Source organism: Pleurodeles waltl, chromosome 9, assembly GCF_031143425.1.
Source record: "Pleurodeles waltl isolate 20211129_DDA chromosome 9, aPleWal1.hap1.20221129, whole genome shotgun sequence".
Taxonomy (NCBI): Eukaryota; Metazoa; Chordata; class Amphibia; order Caudata; family Salamandridae; genus Pleurodeles; species Pleurodeles waltl.
The window spans coordinates 558,322,593-558,350,585 of record NC_090448.1 but is presented as its reverse complement, the minus strand read 5'-3'; the positions used below and the strand labels follow the sequence as shown (position 1 = coordinate 558,350,585).

Genomic DNA, 27,993 nt, shown 5'->3' with positions numbered 1-27,993 from the left:
TTTCAATACTTATTGAAAATCCTAGATTGAATAGTGTTATGACTCTTTGAATATCTGTTTTCCATTTGTTCAATGAACTTGCTCTTACCAACCAACTGTCTAGATAAGGGTCGACTTGAATTATTTTTCTTCTTAAGTGTGCTGCTACAGCTGCTAGACATTTTGTAAATACCCCTGGAGCTGACTTTATTCCGTAAGCTAGTAGCTTAAATTGGTATTGTTTTTTTGTCGACTACAAATCTCGATAATTTGTTGTGCTTTTGATTTATTGGGATGTGCAAATAAGCATCCTTGAGGTCTATGGTTGCTATATAATCTCCTTTTTGAATATGTGGGATAACATCCTGCATAGTAGTCATTGTGAATTTTTGTGTCAAAATGAACTTGTTTATAAATCTTAATTCTAGAACGGGATGGAAGGTTCCACCTGGTTTAGGTATTAGGAAATATGTTGAGTTTTTCCCTCGATTTATTTCCTTTTTGGGCACTTTATCTATTGCTTCCCAACTCAGCTATTCCTCTATTTCCTTTAGCAATCGTAACGTTTCTTCCTTTGAGAGGACCTTTTTCTTGGTCCCTTTGCTGGTGGTGTTTTTATTAGTTCTATGCAATATGCATATTTTAAGATGTTTATGATACAATTGTCTTTTATCTTCTTCCACTTCTGAATAAAGTGTTTTATGCTTCCTCCCACAGGTGTTATATGTGAGAGATTTTGCTGCCAAGCAGAGTCACTTAGTGGCGGGGGTTCCACCTCCTTTTTGAGGCTGCACTCTTCCCCTTGCACGTCCCCGAAAGGACTGTCACTCTTGCATCTGAAATGGCCAACTTTAAGGTTTTCTTTGCGACTGGATTGATCTTTCATGGAAGGATTTACTGGAGAAACTCCCTCTTCCTGTTAGTCTTCGAACAGGGGTTCTTCCTCTCCTTAGGTGACCTCTGAATTGTAGTGCACCCATAGATTTTGCAGTGTTTTGTCCTTTGTTGATTGCTGTAATATGTCATCTATAGCATTACCAAAAAGTTGTTCACCATCAAATGGGGCACTGTTGATTTTTGCCTGGATTTCTGGTTTAAACACTGACACCCTCAACCGAGAATGGCATTGTAGTGCTGTCCCAGCCATCATCTGTCAGCTAGCAATGTCTGCCACATCCAGAGCTGACTTCAGGCATGTGCTATATTTTTCCTTCCTCTGTCAGTGCTGCAGACCTTTTTTTGTATTGCTCAGGAAGATGTTTCATGAGCTCTGCCATTTCACCCCACTGCTGGTAGGCGTACAGATTTAGCAGAGCACTGGAGTTGGCAATTCTTCATTTATTGGCAGCACCTCTCTCAAATGTTCTTTCAACCAGATCCATCCTGTTGCTTTCTTTATCTGGAGATGGACCAGATGTTGTAGGGACATTGGCCCTTTTCCCTGCCGTGGCTGCAACGATAGACCAGCTGGAACTGTTCCCTTAATGTACGGAGGATCTTTTGAGAAATATATTTACTTTTTTTCAGCTCTAGGTGTTACCCTTCTGCAAGTTGCAAGTTCCTTGAATGCCTCTCTTCCTTGGGCTAAATGCTTGGAAGCTTTGTCAGAAAATGTTTTTGGGTTTGAGAGGGCAGTAATGTTTCGAGTAAGAAATAAAACTGGGCCTTCTCTTCCTCTAATTGCAAGCCATATTTTTAGCTGCTTTCTTAATAAGATGAAAATATATAGCAATGTCATCTGGGGGCAGGCTTTTGAGAAGTATGTGTCAAGTCACTCTTCAAGAGAGTCCATCTCAATGTTGTGCTATTGACTCTCTGTGTATTCAGATCTCTCCTGTAGCATTTTCATAGTTAAGTTTTCTGGGTCTTCTTCTTCAAAGAACTCTTGTTGTGTTCTTCCTTCTATGGCTCAGGTGTTTTGAGGGTTCTAGTTCCTCAATTCCCCCCTAGCCACTATCTTCCTGTCTTGAGGGCTTGTGTGGAATTTGAAATTCCTGAAGCGATTTGTCTAAATCCAGTTTTTCTGCAGAATAGCTACTATCTCTGCCTCCATTGTTTCTTTTTCCCTTCCATTTCCTCAAAGTTGAGCATTGATGTTGACTTTCTTTTCGACTTTGAAACATCCTTCTAAGCAGTTTCTTTTGATGCTTTATTCTGTGTTTCCCCGTTCTTTTCTTCCCTTAACGCTGAAGCTTCCTGGCTTTGATCTGCCTTTTCTCCTCCTCGACCTTGATCGTCTTTTGACATCATTTTGTGAGTTCAACCGCCTGCAGTATCCCTAACCTGGGACCAGAGGGATTCTTTAAGTCTTGCCTTGCCTTCGGTCGATGTTTTTTTCTATGCCGAAGACCCTTTTTGACTTCTAGAGTCAGATGTTTTTGACTACCACCCTCACTGTATTTTTTCGGAGTTACCTTTTGTTTGTGATGTACTTTCTCGATGTCGGCAATGGATAACTCAACGTCCGAGCCTTCTCCTTTGGCTCCCTCAGTGTCATTTTCTTCTTCCTTGCTGGACAACCATACGTTCCTTCAGGGAAGGAGTCAGTTTTTGCCCATGCATGGTGTAGTTGAGCCTGCCTCTGTTGGTCTCTCATCCTTAGTGTCTTTACCTTAAAGTTTGTGCAGGCTTCGCAGTTGATGCTATTGTGGTTAAGCTGTAGACCCAGTTTACAACTCCAGATGTTTATCTTTTTGGGCAAACGTATGATGGCATCTTCTCCATATCAGTCGGTGCAGGGAGCCCAAGTCCGAGCATTCTCCACGACGATTTTGACATACCCATTCAACACTCCTCCTCCAGTACGTCTTATTGGTGGTTTCTTCTTTTTTTTTTTTCAACGAAAATATGATTTTTCTAACTTCTTAAGTTTGCAGATTGGAGAGCCTTTGGTGATGCTTCCAGTTCCAACAGCGGGAAAAAAAAGAACCTGAAGATGGCGACCAACAGGAAGGCTCCAGGGAAGGGCACACAACGTCAAGAGGATGGCTCAAGCAGTTAAAAGTGGAGGTGGTCGAAGCCCCACAAAAAAAAAGATGAAAAAGAAAATGGACTACTACTATTTTGGAGAACTCCGGTCCCAACCATTAGATGGCAGAATAATGCACAGCATGTGAATCCAGAAATGATTCACGCTGCAACACCTGGTTTTAAGAATTTCTGCACTGACCACCGTCTGATATGCCTTGTGGTGATGCACTTGAAGTAACGTGATTTAATCTGTTTTTGGTATATATTGGGTGAGACGGAAGAGCCATTCATTCCATTGTGTTTACACATGTTCTTCACTGGAGTACATATTGATTACCCGTAGAAAGGAAGTATTGCTGCAGAAGGAACAGATTAGAAACAACATATATTCAGTTACATTTCTAGACACTGTTTATTAATTTGGTGAAATGACACAGATGCAATTTAGAGTGAGACAGGACCTCTTTAGTAGGAGTTTATGCCTTTAATGAAATGTTACAAAACAACCCTGCATTAGTGCTGAACATTATGCTACTCTTTCTTTGCCTTTATACTTTAAACTATTAAAAATACACACCACTGAGCTGTTCAACATTGTGTCCATTTTAGGAGCGTGTCCTTCAAATCATCATTTAGCTGTACCACACAACAGCATGATACCATCCAACTATTTCCATCACTGGTGATGTCAGTGCACCATAACAAAACACAGCTTGAAAGTCCTTGCTATGCCTCATTGTGCTGAGTTCCTTAAGTGATGCTTCTAAACGAAACACAACATTAAGGACTTAAGATTCAGGCATCTAAGAGAATAGTGGCAAATACATAGGCACACATTTTCAGGGTATAAGAGAAGGTAACACTTGCACTCAAGTAAAATAATTTCCTGAGGTTCTTTGGCCCTTTTATCTGTGTATTCCCCTAACAAAAGTGTAGTTCTTCGGCCACAGTCATTACAGCTATTAGCTATTGAAAACTATAAAAGTACATGTACGTATAAAATATAGCATGACTAAATTTTATCGCGATCCAACTCAACAGCATGGGGTAAAAAGGTTTTTACAAATTATTTACATACAGCATGTACCTGGTGGCCTCGCGGGTAATCAAGCTGAAGTGGCAGAGGGCCAAATCTATGTCTCTATCACATACAAAGGTATCAACTGATGTTTTTCGATTACAACTCAGTACGTTGTTTGTTAGAAAGATTGTTGCTCCTTCTCATGTATGAAAGATATTTTATTGTTTCGAATGTTTAGCAGAGCATAGGCCTAAATGTTGTTGTAGCCACTGAGTGGAGGTTTGCGTGAGTGTCATGTCTCTAGTGCAAGAATTAAGGAATGGCATCTTTTAATGTAATTCCTGGCTCTACAGCAAGGGTGAGTGGTGGATGGTCATATAAGAATGAGCCAATCTTCAGGTTCCACTGTCTTATCTGGTTTGAACCCGAAGCACTGCTGTAAGCAGTGAAGTGTCGGAGAATAGTTTGAATAATGACACTAGCCTGAAGAAGGCTCTTTGACACATGCAGACACCTGGGCTGCCTATTTCTTCTTTGGATGCAGGTTATCTTAAAAACATGTGGCAAACCAGATGCAAATATGACGTTTGTAAAACTGTACAAACGTCCACCTATGACAAAGTGTAAACTTGATATCTGTGGAATTGTGTAAAGTAGTGCCATGAAGCCTACGTAAAGGATCTTTAAGAGTCTCGTGTTTTAAACCCTCTTCAACATTTCTTATTTGGGCACTGTTAAGCACTACAGTGGATTCCAGCAGTCAGTTTATTGTCAGACTTCAAACTCTGCTGTTGCAAAGCTTGCCATAGTGCATTGCCGTGGAGGGGACCATCAAGAATGGCTCCGTCCGTTTTTTCACGTCTTCAGTGCATCCATTAACCTGAAAAATCCCCAAGTTAGCAGATGGGCCACAGAAGGCACAGCTCGGAAACACAAATATTACGTGCTCCCGGGGCCATTTTACGATCCTGTTTTCGCTGCTTCATCGTGTAGAAAGGGTCTGCTGTTCGTGTTTATCCCGCGTACAGCGCGTGCATTAACTCGAGAAAACTCCCACTGTGCATGAGATGCGGACAGCCACTGCCTCTTTGCATATCGAACCGCTCCTGACAGCAAAACACGCACTAGCTGCGGGGTGTTTCGGGTAAGTGTGAAGACGTGAAAAAATAAATGCTCAGACGTCTTCCGCGCTGACGCGGCGCAGACAATGGAATCATGTCACAGTACTTTACTTTCGATCTTTCGGGTAGCACTAACTCGGAAAGTTTTCGAATGAATGCACTGAAGACGCAAAAAAATATTAATAATAACACATCAGGTTTGCACCCACATAGTGAGGAAACGGATTGTGATACGGCCCCAGAGCTGGCTGATCTACTTACTGCCTCTCAACAAGTCCAGCTCAAAAAAAGCCAGTTGCGCTGCTTTAAAGAGCCACAAAAATAAATGGAATCCATGAAGATGCGTCGTTTCCAAGAGCACAGCTATCGCGGGTATCGCTAGTTGTGCTAGGAAAAGCAGGGGCATATAGTTGAAAAGAATGTAAAAACAAACAAAAAATAACAAACTAACACACAAAGCTGGTTGTGGGACCTTTTTCAATGGTAGAAACAAAATCCTATGTGAAAACATTTGCACATGGATTGAAATTTAGCCCTGAGCTTGTAACGAGGGCCTCCATGAAACATCCTTCCCCTTCGTCTCTTCGGCATCACCCCTCCACTCTGCCAAGGCTGGAACATGGAGGTCACATGATAACAGAAACATCCGGGCCAGAAGGCACTGCTGGAGGCAGCGAGTACCGGAGTCACGACTTGGAGTACCGCCGTCTCACCGAGTCACGATAGAACTGGAAAAGCTTCTCGGAGGCCTTCTGCGCCGTCGCCATGCACCGGTGGAGCTAGGGACAAGAGGAGAGGAAGATTTTACGATGCAGGACGGCCAATCAGAAACACAAACAGGCGCGGCAGACAAATAAGGCAGCAGATGGAGAAAGGCAGAAGGTGGACGGCTCAGTGAGCCCGTCGTGGCTGTCAGGGAAACGAAACGTGCTTGTGGTTTCTGGGCAGGTTGGCGAGTTGTCAGCCCGCGGGAGGCGTAGTGGCAGGCGACCAAGATGATTGCATTAAGGAAGTAAATATTTCAACAACAAATCGAGCGCTGCTGCTGTGTGGGGCTGGACGGACCGGAAGTGGGAGCCCACCCAGCTAAAGCCAAGGCAAAGTTTTCAAACATTTTAAAAGAACTAAAGCAACGCAAACATTTTAACAGTGCAAAAGTATTTTAAAGCAAAACATCTCAACAGTGCCAAAGCATCTGAAACAGTTTAAACCAAAGCATCTCAAACTAAAGCATCTCTAACCATTTCAACAGTAGCAAAGCATCTCAAACCTTTTACCAGCACAAACGCATCTGAGACATTCCAGCAGTAGCAAAGCATCTCAAACCAAAGCAGATCAAACATTTCAATAATACTAAAGCATCTCAAACATTCAAACTACAAATTCATCTGAAACCACAGCATCTCAAATATGTTACCAGTAGAAAAGCATACCAAACATTTTAACAGCACCAAAGGATCTCAAACCAAAGCATATCAAACATTTCAAAGTACCACAGCATCTCAAACATTTCAGTGGTACCAAAACATATCAAACATTTCAACAGTACCAAAGCACTTCAAACATTGTACAGCACACAATCACCTCAAACTTAAGTATCTCAAACAGTATGAAACATTTCAACAGTCCAAACACACCTCAAATGTTTTACCAGCACGAACACAACTCAAACTAAAGCACCTCAAACATTTAACAGTACCAAAGCATCTCGAACAATTTACCAGTACAAAAGGATCTGACACATTTTACCAGTACAAAACATCTGAAACATTTCAACAGTACCAATGCATTTCAAACCAAAAACAAATTAAACATTTCAAAAAAATCAAAGCATTTCAATCAAACAGTACAAACACATCTCAAACCGAAGCATCTTAAACATTTCAACAGTACCAAAGCATCTCAAACTCTTTACCAATACAAAATCATGTCAGACATTTTAACAGTACAAAATCATCTCAAACCAAATCATATCAAATATTTCATTGGTACCAAAGCATCTCAAACCAAAGCATAGCAAACATTCCAACAGTATCAAATAATTTCAATCATGTAACCAGTACAAAAGCACATCAAACATTTCAAAAGCACCAACACATCTCAAACATTTTAACAGTACCAAAATATACCAAATATTTTAACAGTACCAAAGCATCTCAAACATTTTACCAGAACTGAAACATGTACACTCTCTGACCCAGTATCCAAGAACGTTTTTGTGCCAGTGCCACAGCCTGGTTCTTACCCATAGATAAGGAACTCTACCCAGTACGAAGGTATGGTTCTCCCTACTGTACCAAGTAAAGTACCCCCCCCCCTCTGTGCCCAGGACAAGGTAAGGTTTCCACCTATTGTGCCCAGCAGCAATGTATGATTTGTCCCCCACTGTCACTTGGTGTGGAAATCCCTCAGTGGCCAAAGCATGCTTCACCCTAAATGTGTCCTGTACTGAAGTATGGGTCCCCCCCACTTGTGTCACGGTGTAAGAAGCCACACGCAGCCAGTAGCAAAACATGGTGCTGAGTAGCGAGGTACATTTCTTCCCCATTTAACCACTGACAAGGAACTGCGCCCATGCCTACGGCCCAATTCCTGCTCTCTGTACTAAGTACCAAAGCTGTTCCCCCTCTCCCTCTCTCACAGAGACACAAACATTTCCCTAACCACCCATCCATTGGGCCAATGTTCAGTTCCCCTCCTCTATGCCCAATAACCAGGCATTTTCCCCCCAAATGGGCCTAGTATTAAAACACAGTTCTCTCTCATTATCATTGGTAAGTTATGTTTAACCCCTCTCGCATCAGCTCCACTACTGCCAGTTCCATGAATGAAAGGTTGCTGCTTGATTTCTGATCATAATAAATATTAGGCCTCTCCCGCGCAGAGGGACATCCAACATGACGGCCTATAATTGGTAAAACAAAATTAGAGGCATGGATATCCAATACAGTGGTAATTAAAAAGCAATCATTAAGGGGAATTACTGTCCACCTCAAGGGAACTACAGTGAGGTGGCTGCCAACACATGAGTAGCAGTTTTTGATAAAACAGAGCCATGCAGGCAGTGTAGGAGTCGTCGGCACACCCAACTACTCCAAATCCATCCTCAACTCAAGCTGCTGACAAACACACTTCTAGGCTGATGGGGGAAGTACAGGGCCTTCATTTGTTTGAGGAAAGGCTTGTGATTATTATTGGACATATAGAAAGTTTGACAAAGTTTAATACAGAGACAGATCCATTTTTTACTCCAAACTCTTGTTATACAGAATATTGTGGGTTCATCCAGAGGAAATCTTATGGTGAAAGTTCTCCATCTTGAATATCCATTCCCACAAAAAGGAAGGCTTCATTTTTTAGACAGGAAGTCATGTATTTTTTTCTTTTGTTTAGAGAGCGAGGCGAAGGAGGTTTGGTCACCTGCGACTTCGTCAGGGCATAAATCCACTCCATTCACAAGTTATATCTGAGTAATATTTGTACATCCCAATCCAGGAAATTATTGCTGTATATTGAATATATGTTTCACTCTGTACAGTATATATTGTATTATGTAGTCAAACGGCAAACAATCTTAGTCACAACAAAGTACTCCGACAATCAGATATAACTTGTGAATGGAATGGAGTGGATTTATGCCCCGACGAAGTCGTAGATAACCAAACCACAAACAATAAAGCACGTGTTGGCTACATTGTTGTAATCAAGATGAACGCATTGTTTTAATAATGGTGATGTAGAAACAACTACATTTGTTACGACCAGTGGCATGAATACTACAAATAAAAGACCAATTGGGAATATATGGACTTTCTAGTGTGAAATAATACTTTGGTTGCTCCTTATATGAAGGTATGAGTTGGCTCCTTCGTCCTCCTTTGAGCACCATATCGAACTGAGTATTAAATGTAAGTTGGGTACGCAAGAGTTTGCACCTTTGTATACCTGCCCACTTGCTTGTAACGCCTACAACATGTGGCAGCGGCTTTTCCCATCCAGGTGTTGAGCCCTTTGGCGATCTACTAATCTATCCAAAAATAGCCCTCTGGATAGTAAGGCAACTAAAAAAAATACATTTAAACCTTTTAATCTCTTACTAGAATGGGTTTTTGTATCAATTCTGAGAAAACTCAGCAGAACATTAAAACCGTCATATCTGCTGATGTTGCACGCGTTCTATAAAGAAAGTCCCACCTAAAATACACTTCTCAGAGGAGGAGTGAAAGAGTGAAATGGCTCATAAAATCTATAAAAAAAGAGAGCGATGGCAAAGCCTGTATAGTGCAATTACTTTTCCAAAAGCTTTTTCTAACTGTCACTACTAAACTACTAAGTACTAAATGAAGCAAACTTGGAGAGGCAGTACCTCCAAGGAGGCGTAGGGCCAGTGACAGGCAGTTCAGAGCACACAGTAGTATTCACAGCCTTGTGAGGAAATTAGGACTCTTCAAAGGTTTTGGCCATTTGCACCGAAAACAGAAACCTTATATAAAGTTGACAAACCAGGTGGGGCACAACAAATATATATATATATATATATATATATATATGGAAAATGTCACTTACCCAGTGTACATCTGTTCGTGGCATGAGACGCTGCAGATTCACATGCTGTGCATTATCCTGCCATCTAGTGTTGGGCTCGGAGTGTTACAAGTTGTTTTTCTTCGAAGAAGTCTTTTCGAGTCACGAGACCGAGTGACTCCTCCCTTTCGGCTCCTTTGCGCATGGGCGTCGACTCCATCTTAGATTGTTCTCCCCGCAGAGGGTGAGGTAGGAGTTGTGAGTATACTAGAGGTGCCCATGCAATGGAGTAGTTATGTACGTACTTAATGTGTATTAAAAATAATATTTATTTACATATTTACAATTTTCATTCAACTAAGAACGGCTACAGGCTACCGGGGAGGTGGGAGGGCGCATGTGAATCTGCAGCGTCTCATGCCACGAACAGATGTACACTGGGTAAGTGACATTTTCCGTTCGGTGGCATGTGTAGCTGCAGATACACATGCTGTGTGTGCACAGACGAACAAGCAGTAATCTCCCCAAAAAGTGGTGGTTTAGCCTGTAGGAGTTGAAGTTGTCTGAAATAATGTTCGTAATACAGCCTGTCCTACTGTGGCTTGTTGCGTTGCTAACACATCTACACAGTAATGCTTAGTAAATGTATGAGGCGTAGACCATGTGGCTGCGTTACAAATTTCAGTCATAGGTATATTCCCAAGAAAAGCCATTGTGGCGCCTTTTTTCCTAGTGGAATGTGCTCTTGGTATAATTGGTAAATCTCTTTTTGCTTTAATATAGCAAGTTTGAATACATTTAACTATCCATCTGGTGATGCCTTGTTTGGATATAGGATTACCTGCATGAGGTTTTTGGAAGGCTACAAACAATTGTTTTGTTTTACGAAATTGTTTTGTTCTGTCAATGTAATACATTAGTGCTCTTTTTATGTCTAATGTATGTAATGCTCTTTCGGCTACTGCGTCTGGTTGCGGAAAGAAGACTGGGAGTTCCACAGTTTGGTTTAGATGGAATGGTGATATGACTTTTGGTAAGAATTTCGGATTTGTACGGAGAACCACTTTATGTTTATGTATTTGTATAAAGGGTTCTTGAATAGTAAATGCTTGTATCACACTTACTCTTCTAAGTGATGTGATAGCTATTAGAAAGGCAACTTTCCAAGTCAGATATTGCATTTCACAAGAATGCATGGGTTCGAATGGTGGGCCCATGAGTCGTGTTAATACAATATTAAGGTTCCACGAAGGTACTGGTGGTGTCCTTGGGGGTATGATTCTTTTTAGTCCCTCCATAAATGCTTTAATGACTGGGATTCTAAAAAGCGATGTTGTATGTGTAATCTGCAGATAGGCAGATATTGCAGTGAGATGTATTTTAATGGAAGAGAATGCTAGATTAGACTTTTGTAAGTGTAACAAGTAGCTTACAATGTCCTTTGTGGGGGCATGTAGTGGTTGGATCTGGTTAGTTTGGCAGTAGCAAACAAATCTTTTCCATTTGTTTGCGTAACAATGCCTTGTTGTTGGTTTTCTTGCTTGTTTAATGACCTCCATACACTCTTGTGTAAGATTTAAATGTCCGAATTCTAAGACTTCAGGAGCCAGATCGCTAGATTGAGCGATGCTGGATTCGGGTGCCTGATCGGTTTGTGTTAACAGATCTGGTATGTTTGGTAGTTTGATGTGGGGTACTACTGATAAGTCCAACAGTGTTGTGTGCCATGGTTGGCGAGCCCAGGTTGGTGCTATGAGTATTAGTTTGAGCTTGTTTTGAGTTAGTTTGTTGACCAGATAAGGAATGAGTGGGAGAGGGCGAAAAGCGTAAGCAAATATCCCTGACAAACTCATCCATAGTGCATTGCCCTTGGATTGAGGGTGTGGGTACCTGGACGCAAAGTTTTGGCATTTTGCGTTTTCTTTTGTTGCGAATAGGTCTATGTTTGGTGTTCCCTAGCGACGGAAGTGATCCTGTAGGATCTGGGGATGAATTTCCCATTCGTGAGTTTGCTGGTGGTCTCGACTGAGATTGTCGGCTAACTGATTCTGAATGCCTGGTATGTATTGTGCTATCAGGCGAATGTGATTGTGAATTGCCCAATGCCAAATCCTTTGTGCTAAGAGAGACAGTTGTGACAAGTGTGTCCCCCCTTGTTTGTTGAGATAATACATTGTTGTCATGTTGTCGGTTTTGACAAGGATGTGTTTGTGGGCTACCAGTGGTTGAAATGCTTTTAATGCTAGAAACACCGCTAGCAGTTCCAAATGATTTATGTGAAGTTGTTTTTGCTGATTGTCCCATTGGCCCTGTATGCTGTGCTTGTTGAGGTGTGCTCCCCACCCTATCATGGAAGCATCTGTTGTGATAACAGCTTCAGGCACTGGGTCTTGGAATGGCCGCCCTTTGTTTAAATTTATAGGGTTCCACCATTGAAGCGAGAAGTGTGTTTGGCGGTCTATCAACACTAGATCTTGAAGTTGACCCTGTGCTTGTGTCCATTGTTTTGCTAGGCATTGTTGCAAGGGCCTCATGTGTAACCTTGCATTTGGGACAATGGCTATGCATGAAGACATCATGCCTAGAAGTTTAATTACAAACCTTACTGGGTAGTGTTGGTTTGCCTGTATGCTTGATGTTACATTTTAGAACGCTTGGACCCTTTGTGGACTTGGAGTGGCAATTGCTCTTTGTGTATTGAGTGTTGCTCCCAAGTATTGTTGTATCTGGGATGGTTGCAGATTTGATTTCTGGTAATTTATAGAGAAACCTAGTTTGTGTAGTGTTTCTATGATGTATTGCGTGTGAAGAAGACACTGTTGTTGAGTGTTGGTTTTTATTAGCCAGTCGTCCAAATATGGGAATACGTGCATGTGCTGTCTCCTTATGTGAGCGGCTACTACTGCTAGGCATTTTGTGAATACTCTTGGGGCCGTTGTTATCCCGAACAGTGGCACTTTGAATTGATAGTGTACGCCTTGTATTACAAATCTTAAGTATTTTCTGTGAGAAGGATGGATGGGTATGTGGAAATACGCATCCTTGAGATCTAATGTTGACATGTAGTCCTCCTTTTTTAGTAAGGGAACCACGTCTTGAAGTGTTACCATGTGGAAGTGGTCTGATTTGATGAAGAGATTCAGTGTTCTGAGATCTAAGATAGGTCTTAACATTTTGTCCTTTTTTGGAATTAGGAAATATAGGGCCTGATTACAACTTTGGAGGAGGTGTTGATCCGTCCCAAAAGTGACGGTAAAGTGACGGATATACCACCAGCCGTATTAAGAGTCCATAGGATATAATGGACTCATAATACGGCTGGTGGTATATCCGTCACTTTACCGTCACTTTTGGGACGGATTAACACCTCCTCCAAAGTTGTAATCAGGCCCATAGTGAGTAGACACCTGTTCCTTTCTGATGTTTGGGTACTAGCTCTATTGCTTGTTTTTGTAATAGTGCTTGGACTTCTATTTGTAATAGGTTTAAGTGTTGTTTGGACAAATTGTGTGTTCTTGGTGGCACATCTGGCGGGAATTTTGTGAATTCTATGCAATAACCATGTTGGATAATTGATAGGACCCATGCGTCTGTGGTAATATGTGTCCAGTTTTGATAAAATGCGGTTACCCTCCCCCCCACTGGTGATAAGTGTTGGGGTTTTGTGACATTGAAGTCACTGTTTGGTCTGGCTTGGTTTGGTTGCCTGGAACTTTCCCTTTTGGGAATTGTCCTCTATAGGAACCACAAAACCCTCCCCTTTGATATTGTGCCTGATAGGTGGGTCTGGTTTGAGAGGTGGAAGCCTCTGATGTTTGCTGTCGAAAACCCCCTCTGAATTGTGGTTTCCTAAAGGTGGCTCTGACTTGTGGGGAGTAGAGCGCGCCCATGGCTTTGGCCGTGTCCATGTCTTTTTTTAACTTTTCAATTGCTGTGTCGACTTCCGGCCCAAAAAATTGTTCCTGGTTAAATGGCATGTTCAACACAGCTTGTTGGATCTCTGGCTTGAATCCAGAGCTTCTTAACCATGCATGCCTGCGAATGGTTACCGCCGTGTTGACCGTTCGTGCTGCCGTGTCTGCCGAGTCTAGTACGGACCTTATCTGGTTGTTGGATATGGCCTGTCCTTCTTCCACAACCTGTTGGGCACGTTTCTGGTGTTCTTTGGGCAAGTGCTGTATGATGTGTTGCATCTCGTCCCAGTGTGCTCTGTCGTAGCGAGCAAGTAGGGCTTGCGAATTAGCAATCCGCCATTGATTGGCTGCTTGTGCTGCCACTCGTTTGCCCGCTGCGTCAAACTTCCTGCTCTCTTTGTCAGGAGGTGGAGTGTCTCCTGACGATTGAGAGTTTGCTCTCTTTCTTGCTGCTCCTACAACCACTGAGTCCGGTGTAAGTTGTTGTGTTATGAACACAGGATCTGTTGGGGAAGGCTTGTACTTCTTCTCAACCCTAGGCGTGATAGCCCTTCCTTTAACTGGCTCCTGGAATTCTTGTTTTGCATGTTTGAGCATACCCGGGAGCATTGGCAGACTCTGATAGGAAGCGTGGGTGGATGCTAAGGTGTTAAACAGGAAATCATCCTCTATTGGCTCAGAATGCATTGCTACGTTATGGAACGTAGCTGCCCTGGATAGTACCTGCGTAGATGCAGTACTGTCTTCTGGAGGTGACGGCTTAGTTGGATAACAGTCCGGACTGTTATCCGATACTGGTGCATCATATAACTCCCATGCATCAGCATCATCCTGTGTCATCCCTGTATGTGTGGGTGACTGCATTGGAGGTGTTCCCACTGGTGACAGTTGTTGTGAGTGCGGTGGGGACGGTTGTGGTGAAAACCTTGGTGGTGGTGATTTGTCTCTAACCACCTTTGCCTTAGGCTGCATTTCTGTCTCCTGAAATGCAAGTTTCCTTTTAGATTTGATTGGAGGTAGAGTTTGTATTTTTCCAGTCTCTTTCTGGATATGTAACCTCCTTTGTGTATGGTCCAGTTCTTCCATACATAATTCCTGGTCAAATCTATGTCTTTCCTTCATTTGGCTGGAAAGTCCTTGCTCTTCTGTGTAAGAGCTTCTTTTCGGCTCCGAAGCCGCTTTTTTCGGTACCGAGGTTTCACATATAGGGGGTCATTCTGACCCTGGCGGTCCAAGACCGCCAGGGCCACGAATGACGGAAGCACCGCCAACAGGCTGGCGGTGCTTCCAAGCCCATTCTGACCGCAGCGGTAAAGCTGCGGTCAGAAAACCAGGGCCGGCGGTTTCCCACCGTTTTTTCCCCAGCTGGGCGAATCCGCCAGGGCAGCGCTGCAAGCAGCGCTGCCCTGGGGATTCTGACCCCCTTACCGCCAGCCTGTTTCTGGCGGTTTTCACAGCCAGGAAGAGGCTGGCGGTAAGGGGTGTCCTGGGGCCCCTGGGGGCCCCTGCACTGCCCATGCCACTGGCATGGGCAGTGCAGGGGCCCCCTAACAGGGCCCCATGAAGCTTTTCACTGTCTGCCTAGCAGACAGTGAAAAGCGCGATGGGTGCAACTGCACCCGTCGCACCGCCGCAACACCGCCGGCTCCATTCGGAGCCGGCTCCTGTGTTGCGGCCCCCATTCCCGCTGGGCCGGCCGGCGCTAACTTGGTTAGCGCCCGCCGGCCCAGCGGGAATGTCCGAATGCGGGAAGTGGTATTTTGGCCGCATGGCGGCCAAATGCCGGTTCCCGCCTGGCGGGCGGCTACTGCCACCCGCCAGAGTCGGAATGAGGGCCATAGTCTTTTCGGTTCCGAAGATATTTTTATCACTTTGGGTGAGTCGAACTCTCGGTGTCGAGAGCGTTAGGTGCCGGAATCTTGACCGGAGTCGGAAGTCTTCGGCAAATCCCTGGCCTTTTTCGGTGCCGATGTTTGGTCACCTTCTTTTCGATGGGTTAAGCCATGGCCTGTTGGCGGTGGCGTCCCCTTGGCCTTAAATATCTTTGTGTGAGTTTTGGACGGGGCAGGTTTACTCACTATTCGCTGCACCGTCGAGGTTCGCTCACTTTCGGATTCGTCAAGAGTCCGATCCCTGGATGGAAATGCTTTCCTCTTCCCCGACGTCGAGTTGCTCTCTCGGTGTCGACGCCATTTGCAGCCATCTTGCTCGTCGATCTCGTAGGGTCTTTTTCGATAGAAACGCTCGACAAGCCTCACAAATATCCTCCCTGTGTTCAGGTGATAAACACAGATTACAGACCAGGTGCTGGTCTGTATAGAGATACTTCGAATGACACTTAGGACAGAAGCGGAAAGGGGTCCGGTCCATTAGTCTTCAATGACGGGTGTGGTCGGGCCGACCAGGCCTCGGTGAAGAACGGAAGCCCCGAAGGGCCGCCAGAGCGCTCTTGATGTCGGTGCCGATACAATAACAATAACCCGGTACCAAACGATAACAATACCGTTGAATTTTCGATAATTTAGCTAACTTTCCCGATTCGAAATACGGAGCGAAGAGGAACACGTCCGAACCCGATGGCGGAAAGAAAACAATCTAAGATGGAGTCGACGCCCATGCGCAATGGAGCCGAAAGGGAGGAGTTACTCGGTCTCGTGACTCGAAAAGACTTCTTCGAAGAAAAACAACTTGTAACACTCCGAGCCCAACACTAGATGGCAGGATAATGCACAGCATGTGTATCTGCAGCTACACATGCCACCGAACATATATATACATATATATGTAAAATGTCACTTACCCAGTATACATCTGTTCGTGGCATGTTCCGCTGCAGATTCACATGCTATGCACAGGTCCTGCCAACTAGTGTTGGGCTCGGAGTGTTACGAGTTGTTTTTCTTCGAAGAAGTCTTTTCGAGTCACGGGACCGAGTGACTCCTCCTTTTCGGCTCCATTGCACATGGGCATCGACTCCATCTTAGATTGTTTTCCCGCAGAGGGTAAGGTAGGAGTGATAGAGTGTAAAGAAAGAGATGTCCATGCAATGGAATAGAGATATATATATATATACATATGTACAAATTTAAATGTAACTTAAATGGCTACATGCTCTCGGGGAGGAGGGAGGATGCATGTGAATCTGCAGCGGAACATGCCACGAACAGATGTACACTGGGTAAGTGACATTTTCCATTCAATGGCATGTGTAGCTGCAGATACACATGCTATGCATAGACTACAAAGCAGTTCTCCTCCCATAAGCGGTGGTCAGCCTGTAGGAGTTGAAGTTGTTTGAAATAGTGTTCTTAGTACAGCCTGTCCTACTGTAGCTTGTTATGTTGCTAACACATCTACACAGTAATGCTTGGTAAATGTATGGAGTGTTGACCAAGTGGCTGCTTTACAGATTTCTGTTATTGGTATAATTCCTAGAAATGCCATTGTTGCTCCTTTCTTTCTGGTGGAATGTGCTTTTGGTGTTATTAATACCTGTCTTTTAGCCTTTAGGTAACAGGTTTGGATGCACTTTACTATCCCTCCTGCTACGCCTTGTTTTGAGATAGGATTACCAGTATGGGGTTTTTGGAATGCGACAAACAGCTGTTTAGTCTAACTGATTTTGTTCTGTCATTGTAATACATTAAAGCTCTTTTAATGTCTAATGTATGGAGTGCTCTTTCTGCTACTGAGTCTGGCTGTGGGAAGAAGACTGGAAGTTCCACTGTTTGATTTAAATGAAACGGTGAGATGACTTTAGGTAGGAATTTTGGGTTTGTGCGAAGTACAACCTTATGTCTGTGTACTTGTATAAAGGGTTGTTCAATAGTGAATGATTGTGTTTCACCTAACTCTTCGTAATGAAGTGATTGCAACGAGGAATGCTACTTTCCACATTAGAAACTGAAGTTGACGCGAATGCATGGGTTCAAACGGTGGACCCATGAGCTGTGTGAGTACAATATTGAGATTCCATGAAGGTACTGGTGGTGTTCTTGGAGGTATGATACGTTTTAGACCTTCCATGAAGGCTTTGATGACAGGCACTCTAAATAGAGACTTGTTTTGTATATTTTGTAAATAGGCTGAAATAGCTGTGAGATGTATTTTGATGGATGAAAAAGCTAAATTTGCTTTTTGTAGATGAAGTAAATAACTTACAATGTCTTGTATGGATACGGCAAGAGGCCTTATGTGTTTGGATTGCCAGTAAAAGACAAACCTTTTCCATTTGTTTGCATGGCACTGCCTGGTAGTGGGTTTTCTTGCTTGTTTAATTACTTCCATACATTCTGGTGGAAGATGTAGATATCCAAACTCTAAGACTTTAGGAGCCAGATTGTTAGATTGAGTATTGCTGGATTGGGGTGCCTGATCAGTTGTTTGTTTTGTGTCAACAGATCCGGCCTGTTTGGTAGTTTGATGTGTGGTACTAGTGACAGGTTTAACAATGTTGTGTACCATGGTTGATATGCCCACGTTGGCGCTATAAGTATGAGTTTGAGTTTGTTTTGATGCAGTTTGTTGACCAGAAATGGAATGAGTGGGAGAGGGGGAAAAGCGTAAGCAAATATCCCTGACCACTTGATCCATAGAGCATTGCCCTTGGATAGAGGGTGTGGGTACCTGGATGCAAAGCTTTGGTATTTTGCGTTCTGGCTGGTGGCGAATAGATCTATATCTGGTGTTCCCCATTGGCAAAAGTACTTGTGAAGTACTTGGGGGTGAATTTCCCACTCGTGTGTTTGCTGATGATCCCGGCTGAGACCGTCTGCTAATTGATTGTGAATCCCTGGAATATACTGTGCTACAGGGTGAATGTTGTTGTGAATTGCCCAATGCCAAATTTTGTGTCCTAGAAGACAATGTTGTGATGAGTGGGTTCCTCCTTGTTTGTTCAGGTAGTACACTGTTGTCATATTGTCTGTTTTGATGAGACTGTGTTTGTGAACAAGAAGAGGTTGAAAAGCTTTTAGTGCTAGGAATACAGCTAGCAGTTCCAAGTGATTTATGTGAAGTTGTTTTTGTTTGGAATCCCATTTTCCCTGAATGTTGTGATTGTTGAGATGTGCTCCACATCCAATCATTGATGCATCTGTTGTAAGAATGATGTGAGGCACAGGGTCCTGAAATGGCCGCCCTTTGTTTAAATTTGTGGAATTCCACCACTGAAGCGAGATGTGTGTTTGGCTGTCTATCAACACTAGATCTTGAAGATGACATGTGCCTGTGACCACTGTTTTGCACGGCACTGTTGTAAGGGCCGCATGTTTAGTTTTGCATTTGGGACAATGGTGATGCATGATGCCATCATGCCCAACAGTTTCATGACAAATTTGACTGTGTACTGTTGGTTTGACTGGATTCTTGGTAATATGTTGTGGAATGATTTTACCCGTTGTGGACTTGGGCTTGCAAGTGCTCTTTGGGTCTTTAATGTGGCTCCTAAATACTGTTGAACTTGGGCTGGTTGTAGGTGTGATTTTTGGTAGTTTATTGAGAACCCTAGTGTGTGTAGGGTGTTTGTTATATAACATGTATGATATTGGCACTGTGTTTGACTGTTGGCTTTTATTAGCCAGTCGTCGAGATATGGAAAGACATGGATATGCTGTCTTCTTATGTATGCTGCGACTACGGCAAGGCATTTTGTAAATACCCTGGGAGCTGTTGTTATCCCGAAATGTAACACTTTGACTGGTATTACAAACCTGAGATATTTTCCTTGTATTACAAACCTGAGATATTTTCTGTGCGCTGGATGGATGGGTATGTGAAAATACGCATCTTTTAGATCCAGTGTTGCCATAAAATCTTGTTGTTGTAACAATGGGATTACATCCTGTAGTGTTACCACGTGAAAGTGTTCTGAAAGGATGTAAAGATTGAGACAAATACTAGATGTCAGAACTCTCAATGTTTCGTCTTTTTTGGGAATGAGGAAATAGAGGGCGTAAACCCCTGTTCCTCTTTGATGATGTGGCACAAGCTCTATGGCTTGTTTGAGTGATAGTACCTCTGTTTGCAACATTGAAATGTGTTGAGAGGAGTGTTTGTGTGGTTTTGGGGGTATATCTGGTGGAGTTTGTGCGAACTCTATGCAGTAACCATGTTGGATAATGGATAAGACCCAATTGTTTGTTGTGATGGGTAACCAGTGGGTGTGGAACTTTTGCAGTCTTCCTCCCACAGGGGAAGTGTGGTGAGGGAAGATGTGGATGAAGTCAATGTTTGGTATGGGTGGGTTGCTTTGAGGGCTGATATTTTCCTCTAGATCTCGGAAACTGTCCTCTGTAGGTTCCCCGAAGCCCCCCTCTCTGGTATTGTGTCTGGTAAGAGGGTTTGGATTGGGAGGTAGATGGCTCAGATGTTTGGGGTCTAAAGCCTCCCCTAGATTGAGGTTTTCGAAATGAGCCTCTGTATTGAGTTGAGTAAAGCACCCCCATAGCTTTGGCAGTGTCGGCGTCTTTTTTCATTTTCTCAATGGCTGTATCAACCTGTGTGCCAAATAATTGGTGTTCGTTAAAAGGCATGTTAAGAACAGCCTGCTGGATTTCAGATTTAAAGCCTGACGACCTAAGCCATACGTGTCGCCTAACGGTGACAGCCGTATTAATAGTTCTTGCGGCTGTGTCTGCGGAGTCTAACGCTGACCTGATCTGATTGTTGGTAATTGCCTGTCCCTTCTCCACTACTTGCTGGGCTCTCTTCTGTTGATCTTTCGGGAGATGCTGGATAATGTCTTTCATCTCGTCCCAGTGGGCCCTGTCGTATCTGGACATTAGCGCTTGGTAATTGGCTATACGCCATTGATTAGCTGCCTGTGATGCCACCCTTTTACCAGCAGCATCACATTTTTTACTTTCATCATCTAGTGGGGGTGCGTCCCCAGATGACTGGGAATTAGCCCTATTCCTTGCTGCGCTGACCACTACGGAATCTGGGGGTAGCTGTTGGGTGATAAAAGCTGGGTCTGAAGGAGGCGGTTTATATTTCTTTTCTACCCTTGGAGTGATCGCTCTTGCTTTAACTGGTTCCTGGAAGATTTGATGCGCATGTTTTAGCATGAGTAGACTCTGGTAGGTGGCGTAAGTTGAGGACAACGTGTTAAATAAAAAATCATCCTCAAGAGGTTCTGTGTGAATGGCTACGTTATGATATGCCGCTAACCTAGCTAGAACCTGTGTATATGAGGTGCTATCCTCTGGAGGTGATGGCTTTGACGGATAGCACACTGGACTATTGTCAGAAATGGGATCCTCATAAAGGTCCCATGGGTCAGTGTCATCCTGGTGTGATTGTGCAGAGTGTACTGGAGACTGTGCAGTGGGGGTAATAGGTAGGGAGACAGTTAGGTGAGGAGAATGAGGAGGAGACTGGTGAGGTGAGAACTGAGGAGGCAGATTTTTGTCTCGGTTTTGGCACTTTAGCCGGTGGCTGGTCAGTGTCCAAATGTCCTTGAAAGGCCAGTTTCCTCTTTGTTTTTAGAGGAGGTGCAGTGAGGATTTTGCCAGTGTCTTTATGAATTTGGATTCTGAACTGTTTTTCGTCAAAATCCTCCATTAGCGTAAGTTCTTCTGCAAATCTATGGCTTTCTTTCAATTGCTTGGAAAGTCCATTCGCCTCTGTATATGTATGTTTTTTTGGCCCCCGAAGCAGGTTTCTTTGGGATTGAAAGGCCTGAAGTAGTTGTTGGCCTCAGCTCAGAGAGGGATTTTCGGGGCTTCGACTCAATGGGTCGGTGCTTGAGGATTTCCGAGCCTGTGCCTCGGCTCGAGTCCGAAGGCTTCGGTGGTGTGGCCTTTCTCGGTGCCAAAGATGTTGCTTGGTCACTGGTAGGTTTCTTACGGGTGGAGCCATGGCCTTCTGGCAGTGGCGTCCCCGAGGCTTTGTATTTGGGCTTGCATTGGGTCGGGGCAAGCGTACTCATGTGCTGGCCTGCTGTTATTGGTCTGTTGTTGTCGGACTAGTGCTCGGAGTCAGACCCCCGAACGGAGACTGCGGTGTGGATCATCTCCTCTTCTTCTGCGTCGAGGCGTTTGGTGCTTCTGGACGCCATCTCTACCCTTTGCGCTCGTCGGTCTCGCCGAGTCTTTTTCGAGCGGAAGGATCTGCAGGCCTCGCAAGTATCCTCTCGGTGGTCTGGAGATGGACACAGGTTACAGACTAGATGTTGGTCCGTGTAAGGATACTTGGCGTGGCACCGAGGGCAGAATCTAAACGGGGTCCGGTCCATGAGGCTTCAACAAGACTTTTGGTCGGGCCGACCAGGCCCAAGTTGGGCACGGGTGTCCCAAAGGGCAAGTAGAGATCTGTGTCCACCGAGGTGTCGATGATCGATAGTACTCGATCAAAAACAATACCGACGAATTTAGAGAGTTTGTAATACTTTTCTGACTCGAACAACCGGTGTGAAAAGAAACACGTCAGAACCCGATGGCGGAAAGAAAACAATCTAAGATGGAGTCGATGCCCATGTGCAATGAAGCCGAAAAGGAGGAGTCACTCGGTCCCGTGACTCGAAAAGACTTCTTCAAAGAAAAACAACTTGTAACACACTGAGCCCAACACTAGATGGCAGGACCTGTGCATTGCATGTGTATCTGCAGCTACACATGCCATTGAACATATATATACACTACTATTTCAAGCTTTTGCTGCAGAAACACCCGACAAGTTTAGCAAAACAGCAGCAATGCAAGCATTACTCATAACTTTAACAAACAAATGGAAATTATGTCCTTTGCATGTACATATCACTACTTCACGTTTCCTCCACACAGAGGCACAGCAGGTAAGCAAAGACAGAAGCAGTTCATATGGTGTTCCTAACCTTGACGGATACAACTTACAATCATGACACACGCTCATGTATAGAACCGGCAAAAGGCCTTGCGCTCACTGCATGATTTCTCCAGTCCTCGTTTGTCATTTTGGAGCAGTACACCGTACTACGGAGTTATGGTCTGTATTTCGAACCTCACAAAGGTTTGTAGATAAACCTTTATGAAGCACTCACAGCCGCCTTCCACTGATATTTTTTGTTTTTTTTACAAAACGTACACTCTTGCAAAGAATTTCTGCCCAAACGACAAATAAAAGACATTGCATTCGTATCATATGCACCATTTTCATGAAAATGAAGGATGTTTGCGCCATTTTTTTGTTTTAGTTTTGCCCAACCCTAGGTGTAGGTTACATTACTCCAGGCTCGCAGGTAAATGGGTTCTGTATTCGGAATATAAAGGGGAGGATGTAAAACATAAGAAAAAAAAGTGCTATACCGCAAGATAGTGAGAAGGCCCACCAGCAAATGAAGTGGGGGGATAAGTGGTATCGCTGTACACTGATTGAGCCTTCTTGGGCATCCAGTGGATATCATCATGGAAAGCAACATCCAAGAATGCTTAGTGTCGGTGATTGTTTGTGAATGTCACAGATGAAGGGCTGGGTAAAGAGAACTGTTTTCTTTCTCTACACAGGACGGTCCCTTTAAGCATCTGGTATATTGAAATGACGCTGTGCATGTGTATGCATCGCTCCAGCTAGCCACACATATTGGTCTATAGATATATGGGATCTTTTAAGGCGGTATTTGGTACAAAAAGGTGGAATAGTTTAGTCATGATATTTCTTTGTTCGATAGACTGGACTGTAGCATTAGATTTCTCTGCCTCTGTCCTCGGTTCATCTACAGTCATTCATGCTCTGGACTAAGTACAAGGCAGATCTGAATGTTCACCCTATGTGATCCAATTGTGGCGAATGTTATCACAGATGACATCTGCTTCTGTTTGGTACACTGTATCCCAAAGGGCTAATTATGTCCAAATCCTTCTCTTGCTCCATCAATGAAGCAAATGTCAGAAGATGTCATCATCTTGTGGCAGCAACACATGCATGTGTGCATGAATTCTTTTGAAAAGTAAATAAAGCTATTGCAAAAAAACAGAAGGGGGCAAGGGAGGGGCTTGGAGTGTTTGCTCCTCTTCCACTGGCATCAATGCTGCACAAAAATACAACAACATTATTAAGAAATTGAGCATTTAACGAAAATGCTGAATTAAATGTTTCGAAAAAGTGCACATAAAACGAAATTAGGAAACAGAACACCCCCGGCATGTAGAACAGACAGTGCATAAGTATGACAAGACATTGGTTGTGCGAATAAATTGAAGGGGGTTGGTGGCTGGAATACAAAAGCATGACAATAGGGTCAACGCTGCTTCTTCCTAGGATGGCTTCATTATCTCTGCCTGGATGGCTCAGACTGGCGAGCCTCTTTCAATTATCTTTAATTACCATGAGGGTCAAAATAGTTTGCATAGTAGACCCTAGTTTGCCATGAATCGCGGTCCACTCAGTAATAAGGCCATGTCATTTGGTCCGCATGGCCTGTGGAGGAGTCTAGTCTGTAACCACCGGGCCAAATATTCGCATTTTTCTAAGCAGCTACTGTAGCTCAGAGAAGCACCCATCGGACAGCTCATCACTGACAGCTGGTAACTACATCTCTATAAGTCCATTTTTTACAACATCGGGTAACTGTGTTGGCCAATGCACTATTAATAGTCCTTAGTAGACTAACGTAGGGGTGCTGTACTAGTGACTCCAATAACCTCTGCCCTAAGTGCTGAACAAGTGTCCCCTGGGTTGGTCGGTATAGTCTTAAAAGTGCCAATGGGCAACGAGATACACATCAGCGGGTCACTATACTGTTAACAAACCCTAATGTACTAATAATGGACCGCTGTGCTAATAACTATTTTGCTTTATTCATTCAAGATAATTTTCTTTTTTGGACGAACCTCACACTAGACCTCATAACAACCCACTATCCTCCAGTTCCTCGTAAAGTCACTGTCCGTCTCAACGTTTAACCCCGGCAACACCAACCACAAGCAGATGATCCACTCGCTTGCTCTTGGTACGCAGCTCAACTGCTCCATTACGCCCGAAATGCAGCATTAACCACATTCTTTTAAACAAGCCTCTTGCCATTGGCTTTGTTCGCATGGCCGGCAAACGTTAACAGCAGTTGTCATAACAACGGAGCCGACAGGAGTTATCCCTCAGAAAAAAATGACCCTTTGTTGAGGAAAAAGGAGAAGCGAAAGGCACAAATGAGATATCAGTGAGAAAGACGTGAGTCTTTCAACTGCCTTCAGTTCCCTCTTTAGATTCCATTCTGTTGGGCGAAGTTCATTTCTCCTTGTCTTTTCAGTGCAAGTCACAGAAAGTACCAGAAACGTAAGCAGCAAGGGGGTGAATTTTTATAGGCGAAGAAGCTCGCAGCCTGGAGGAGGCGGCAAGATTCTCGGATTTTCTCTGGGAAATTGAATACCCTTTTCATTTCATATTACTGAAATCCCCTTTAATTCCAATTTGTAAGGGGGAGCTGCCCATTCCGGCAGCCATCTTAATCCTCCACAAGGGCTCAGACGCAGCCGCTGGAAGGCCAGGAGGAGACCGTTTCTTCACACTTAATGGTTTTACTTAAATCCCATTTGTTAAGTTGTCGATGTGTTATTTTTTTAATACCTCTTCTGCCTGCACCTTATATGGGGCTCGAAGGATGTATCTTAGAGGACTGTAAGCCTTGGTAACCTAAACAGTCTGCTGCCATAAGCAATCAAGGAACTTAACATAGATCAGAGGTTTTCAGAGGAAAAAAAGATACAGTCAATAATGAAAAAAAAATAACATTTACCTTTACCTTGCACATTAGCGGACACGGGCTTTAAAAATACATTTACTTCTGTTGCTAAAAAATGTGGGGCTTTAAATACAACTATGCCATAGTGGGTCTTGTGATTCGGGGACATTTTTTACATACCAAGAGTTGAAATAAATTCAAAGTTAATAGATCAGAGATATAAAAAAGGCTCTTGGTCAGTACATACATAAAAAAAAAGTGGAATCAAGCTGATTTTACTTTTAACTAGTGTTCTGTATTAAAAAGGTCAACGCCATGCCCAGCACCCTGCCACAGGTCCCAAAACCATGCCAAAGACCGTGCAGCCTAAACCCCGCAGTGCCCTGCATCACTCTATTTCATTAAGGGCATACTTATAACAGAAACTACACCTAAGGAGCAAAAACCAGCCATGCAGCGTTACACTGAAGTTTTGTCAATTTATTTACATTTGAAAAGCTAGCATGAAGGGTAAGTAACTCTTCATTTTCCATTAAACGGTCATCTCTACATTCATTATCTTTAAAAATCTTCCAGGGATGAGGCACAAGAGTGGTTTGTGCACTCTTGTAAGTATTGCATGGAAAAACGCAGTGTCTTCTTGAAATGCACAATTTCTGCCTTACGTCCTTGTTCTACGTGTTTTGCTGTACCCTTCTGTTTCTCAGAGCTATGCCACTTTTCTTTGATAAGCTTGCCCATTTCTTGTCTAAATTATGCTCATCTGATGCTTAAATATAGGGTTTTCCAGTTAGTTGGCTGGGCAGTCATACCAGAGCCTCATCTCCACAGAGCCTGCAAAATGAAGAGGCAACATAGGCCCCTTCATAATTTGGTTTAAGTTAGAAAAACTAAAGGAACCGACACCAGAAGCAATACACCCAAGGTTACTGAAAGGGCCTCAGAATGTATTGGAAGTGACTGACAACCATAACGAACCGCTGGTTGTAAACACATGAAATCCTGGTGATCAGTCGACGTCTAAATGTAGTCTCATTAAACAAAGCTGAAAGCAGTTATGAGGAAGACAACCATTCCTAATCCTGGCACTGGTCAAATAAACAGGAAAACCTATAAATAAAACAAGCATTTGCAATGCAATGGGCCTCACGTTTGCTCGAGTTAGAGCCATTAGCGTTATAAATTCCTACTGGACTTTTCTTGCCACATAAATTGAAAATGAAAATTAAACAGTTGACATAAGCGAGCCAATTCAAAGCGTCACGGCCGCCATGAGCGCAAAGGAGAGACACAAAAGGAAAAAGAAGTTGCCAAGGTGGTAACAAAACCGCTCCAAGGAAGGACAAATGTGAAGCATGTACCAATGAAGATAAAGATTTTTTGAAAGGCAAGCCCATGAACGAGTGATAGTGATGGGCGTGTGGTGGGTGTGGATAAAAGCCAATAGATTACAACAGGCCAGGGCACTTGCACGCTCAACCTAAAAATGGTTGAATTTGTCAAGTGTACATGGTGACAGGATGTCTGCACATTGGATTTTTGACAAAAGATCATCCCTGGCAATTATGATTGATTTGTTTCTGACCATAACGCAGGACTGATTAAGAAAAACATCTGAGTGTGGCATGGTTGGTCACTGACATTGCTGATGAGGGTTCAAACAAAAGTGTTCTACAGGTATCGTAAAGCACTCGTACACTGTTGGAATCTCTTGGTGCTGAGAAATAGTGCTTAGCTTTCTTCTACACTTAAGGTGGGAAGCAGTAGATCTTAGAAACAGTAGAAATGTGGCACAGGCCTTGGAAGCAAGAGACCTCACATGGTAGCTTTACAAATTCGAGGGATTGTTTACAGAAGATTTGATGGACGGACCAGCTGACTAAGGACCTATAGGTGTACTTGCTTAGACAATGCAAGTGTAAACTGAAGAATCTTTTTTTAACTAGATATAGGTTTTATAATTGAATGCTGGAGCTAACAGGCTGTAGTTGAAGGACGCTTCTGGAAAACTAGGGACTTTTAAAAGTAACCCATCAGCTTGATTTTGTATCCACTGAGGCTTGTGTGTCAGATCTATCAATGCCGACATACAGTGAGTTGTAACAGTCTAATTCAAGCTAATGAGGGCAGCTACTGCAGTTCGGAGAGCATCTATTTAAAGTATTTGCACAAGGTTCCACAGTTTTCTCAGCTGGAAGCTTCAGACTCCTACAACTGTTAATACGTATAATATCTCTGTTTTTTTTTAGTTCAGTTTCTGCTAAATTTTATCATCCATTGTTTAATCTCCACCAGACTGATGCAGTCTTTGGGTTGTCTCTGTTGGCCCAATAGTGTGTCACTTAGGAACTCATTGAAAGGCAGTAGAGGATCAGAGGAAGATTATTGAGATTGTAGAACTTCTGTCATCACATTCGTTTTAAACTCTATAGTTGACAGTCGTATGTCTAAGACCTCCGCTGCCCGCCCGAACACCACAGCAAAGGAGGCACTTTCTCCCATTGATGGCACAGGGGGAGAACACAACCCAGTATCCTGGGAAGTGTCCAGCATACTGGCTGCTTGCAAGTTCATCTGCAGGTTGTCATGATCATAGTGTGGGGAAATAATCCCCATCATCTCCACAGCTGTCTTCGAAATCTGGTTGATTCTGGTCAGAGTTGGAACCAAAAGGTTGCTGGAAATCTGAGTTCCATCTTGGAGGTAGAGGCATTGTTCTTCTTGAGCCTAACTAAATTGAGGTCAGGTGCGCCAGCACTGCTTCGGCATGGACCTCACTCAGGCCAGAGACGATCGTCCCGCATTTGG

The 27,993-nt window shown here is 43.6% G+C and overlaps 1 protein-coding gene across 1 annotated transcript in view; it reads right to left on the bottom strand.

Moving 5' to 3' along the window:
• Positions 1-3,342: 3,342 nt before the first annotated feature.
• Positions 3,343-27,993, bottom strand: part of EXOSC5 (exosome component 5) — a 149,559-nt gene continuing 124,908 nt past the window's right edge. Inside the window, exon 6 of the mRNA XM_069207520.1 lies at positions 3,343-5,870. Coding sequence (XP_069063621.1) covers positions 5,778-5,870 — 93 coding nt within the window. The 3' untranslated portion in view covers positions 3,343-5,777. The remainder of the gene's footprint in view (positions 5,871-27,993) is intronic.